The sequence below is a fragment of the Morus notabilis genome, unplaced genomic scaffold, assembly GCF_000414095.1.
Source record: "Morus notabilis unplaced genomic scaffold, ASM41409v2 Scaffold759, whole genome shotgun sequence".
Lineage (NCBI taxonomy): Eukaryota > Viridiplantae > Streptophyta > Magnoliopsida > Rosales > Moraceae > Morus > Morus notabilis.
The window spans coordinates 279033-283104 of NW_010366029.1; the positions used below are offsets into that span (position 1 = coordinate 279033).

The 4072-nt window shown below is 31.6% G+C and overlaps 1 protein-coding gene across 4 annotated transcripts in view; it reads left to right on the plus strand.

The window, feature by feature from the left end:
• LOC21398840 (E3 ubiquitin-protein ligase XBAT33) overlaps positions 1-4072 on the plus strand; it is a 21283-nt gene that overhangs the window by 3208 nt on the left and 14003 nt on the right. For 2 of the 4 annotated variants that reach the window (XM_024172863.1, XM_024172866.1), the window contains one exon: positions 1-587. In XM_024172863.1, the coding sequence (XP_024028631.1) occupies positions 1-266 (266 nt within the window). In that variant the 3' untranslated portion in view covers positions 267-587. Of the gene's footprint in view, positions 589-4072 lie in introns of those variants that run through there. The other 2 variants (XM_024172864.1, XM_024172865.1) reach the window with 2 other exon arrangements.

Genomic DNA, 4072 nt, shown 5'->3' on the forward strand with positions numbered 1-4072 from the left:
CTTCCGATATGCTCTGCCCGGTTACTTGCAGCCCCTTTCCTTCTGTTGCCATACCTTTGTGCACGTGCAATGATGGTCCATGCCCGTCATTTGAACCTCGGGAGGCAGAAACTGGAGATGACTCGCCTAATCGTTCTCAAGCAACATCAGTAGACCAAGATAAAATGGAAGGGCCGAGATTTGAAAGAACAACCTGTTCAAGCATGTTTTGGGGAAGAAGAAGCTGCAGCAGGGAGCACCAGTGCAATTCAGAAATTAATGCTTGACTGGCTTGGCGGGTGGGAGGGATGGTTCCCTTTCTGCTTCAATTGGAAGAGAAATTTTTTTCTACCGAAAATTGCAGCTCAAGGTAGTGTAATTTAATTTCCTGTCTCAAGACTGTGAGTTATACAAATCCATGTTTGCTTGCAGTTTTTGTTTCGCTGGCTACATGGTCCATTGGGGGGCTCAAGTAGCAAATTGACTATCTTAAGAATTGCTCTTATGATTTGGAGAGAAATGTAAAAAAAGTGTTTGGATGTTTGGTTCGATTGTAATTGAATACAAACAAGGAAACAAAATTATATGCATCTTTCTTAGTTCATTTTACGATTGCCGGCTTTGGTCTGAAGTGCCTAACTCTGCCTCTTGATTACGTGTAGAGTTCAAACCCCATCCTTAAGTTCTAGAATAAAAAGTAATTGGGTGTCTATTAGAAGATCATTGCCGTGAACTACAGTATTACTACAACTTTATATATATATATATATGTGTGTATATATTTCCAACATCGTACTTCAACTAGGGGCATTTTCGCATTTTAAGTTTGGTTGCGAATTGCGATCGTTCAACTGAGTCCTTCAGTTTTTCAGTCAAATTCCCAAACCCGACTGAGAAAAAAATAGTGCCGAACAGCCACCGATCATGATGTTGTGGTCTCGATCGTTTCGGAGAAACTAGAAAAACATGTCTTTTTTTAAAAAAAAATGTATAAAATAAAAATGTTTTCCCTGTTTTTAAGGTTCAAAACAACATATTACTTTACAGATTTACACATATAAGCTCTTTTTTAAGAAAAATAAAATTATGTACAGCTCAATAACCGAACGCTCTTAATAGCTAAAGCCTAAAACGGCAATCAATCTACCTTAACCGCCGGCGTCGGTTTGGCACTGAACCAGCAGGTTTTGGTTTGTGGTAACAATTACTATGAGGAAGATTTTCTACTACGTTTGGTATATTAGTAGGTTAAGTTTTTCTAATTGTTAAATTTGTGTATTTTTTAACTTTTATGTGATTTTATGAAGACCTAACAGATAAAAAACTTCACTTACCGGTATGTTAACGTATCGGAGAATGTTTCTTATTATTATTATGAATTTTTTTCGGTACGTCAACATACCAATAAATTAAATTTTTTGTCTATCGAATCTATACAAAATCACTTAAAAATTAAAAAATACACAAATTTAATAATTAAAAAAACATAATTTATTGATACGTCAGAGAATCTCTTTTATTATTACTACTACTTTTATTATTTTTTTCAAAGGGATAACATGTTATTATTATTATATTAAGGTATATAATATATTGGCTACAAAATAGCTGGTCACATTGGATTTCATCAATTCTTGGGAAGCGCTAGAAATCTTGCAGCAAAAGAAAATTACCAGCTGGTATATGATATTCATGATTCGTACATTTGAATTTTGAATATTAGAAAACGTGCTTTCTACACTACTTATTTGCGCTTTTTTTTTTTATGGGAATTTCTTTGCTCTTTTCACTCTACTCCACCTTAATTTATTTTTTTCTGCTTCTTGTTTTTTATAAGTTGAGGTGATTATCTAATCCAATCTCGATGCGAAAATAGTCTTCTAACTTAAGTAACGGATATGTGTGGGACCCAAGGCCTTTACAAAATGGAGTACTTGCACTGGTAGTTTTGACTTTTCTGTTGTACGTTTACATAAAACTAGATAAAGTAGACCAATTACTGCGTGAAATCTAACATAATTATCCCCTGATTTAAGGAAAACACTTTTTGTCCCTACTCGTAGACTCACGACCTTGCGTGGCACTCACTAAAAGGGGCCCCCTAATTTTATTTTTTATTTTTTATTTTAAAATTTTTTTTACTTTACGTGTATTTTTTATAAAAAAATATTATAATAAATTATAAATTATGATTCAAATCATAATACGAATACACTAATTAAATGCACTCTTAATATATTAATAAATTTGAGTTTTTTAAGAGTTAAATTTACATATTTTTTTTATTTTTACATAATTTTATATAAATTTAATAAATAAAAAACTGACCACCATATTACGTGGCGGAGAAGATTTTTTTCTATATTTGGTTTCATAAAAAAAAAAGAAAGAAACTAACTAAAAGGACTTTTACTCTCCATCATTTCTGTTCACTTCACTGATTCGAGTTTGTAATTCGAGTTTAGATGTGATTTTATGTGAGAGCTTTTTACTGTAGAAAAAAGGTTAGATGTGACTGTTTCTGAGAACTTTTTACTGTAGCAAAACTCAAATTCTAAACTCGAATCGGTGAAGTGAATGGGGCCTTATTCTTCCTTCTGTGTTTAGCTCCGTGATCTACCATAGAAAGAAAAACAAAAGTGAAAATTTATTAATAGATTTGTGATTTCAATCTAATCATCTAAATTCTAAGAGAGTGTTTAATATGAGGATTCGTGTTATAATTCAAATTATAATTTGCAGTTTATTATAATATTTTTTCTTATTAAAAATACATGTAAACTGATAATCATTCTGAATACGTGAACCAAACGTCCACTAAAGTTCACGTGGACTAAAGTTCATAGTGGAAAATTTCGGGCATGTTCTTTTGTCCAAAAAACTCAAAAAAAGACAACTCGAGTTCTAATTTTATTCAAGTTCACATTCTTTTAAATTTTAACTTTATTCAAGTTACAACTTCAATTTAAGTTATAACTCAAAAACTACACTCAAATTACACTCTAAAATAACAACCCCTTTATCACCATCCTTGCTGATGGAGTCTTTAGTTGAGGTTCATATACTGATAACTTTTTTGGGATCCCAAAAAAAAAAAAACTAGTCTTTCAAATTAATACGAAGTTTCGAAGGAAGGCCAAGCCGAAGGATCACCGAGCGACAGCCGGAAATCGGAAGTTGGTGCATCAGCAGATGCTAGTGGGCTCAAAGTCTGCGATTTTTCATGGGCAACTTCCAAAAGACCGTCATTGGCGACGTCGAATTCGGAAAAGGAGTGATTAGGGCTCTTTGCTTCTCTTCTTCATTGGCAAAGTTGTGGAGCTTTTAAGCTTGCAAAACCCATATTGTTGAACTATGCCCATAGGCCATAGATTTGTCAAACACATCCTGAATACCAAACGGAGATCTCTCTTTTTTTTTTTTTTTACCCGTGAAGAACAAGTTGTGCAGAGAAGATGGAAACAGAGATAAACCCAAAAGTCATGGTGGGGTTCACAAAAAAGTTTTTGGGGAAACGGTATGAAGAAATATGGTGGGCGGAAACCGTTTTCAAAAACAGTTTTTACGTACTTTTAAAAAAGTAAAAACGAAACGACTTTTATTTAATAAATATTTTAAAAATAAAAATAAAAATAGTGATAATATTTTTTATAAAAAATTAAAAAATAGTTAAAAGTTGTTATTATTATTTTCATATTTTAGTGTTTATTAATAATATTATAATATATTAATTAATAAATATAATTTTATTTTTTTATTATACTCAAAATAATCTTTTAAAAAATTAACTAAACGTAATTTCAGAATTGGTCTTAAAATAATTCTCAAAATAATTTTATTTTTACTTTTTATTGAAAATAAAATTATTTTAAAACTAATTCTAAACGCACTCATTTTAATGTTTTCTCACAAATTTTAAGTTTGATGAGGTCTTATGAAACTACTTTTTTATCACGTGTTATTTTCCATGCAGGTATTGCCCCCTCAGACAAACTCCTGATCTCTCGTGAAAGTTCTTTCTTTTTTAGAGCAAAAAAAAAAAAAAAAAAAAAAAACGATGAAAAAATTTCGGGCCCTTGGGGGGGTGCGCAAA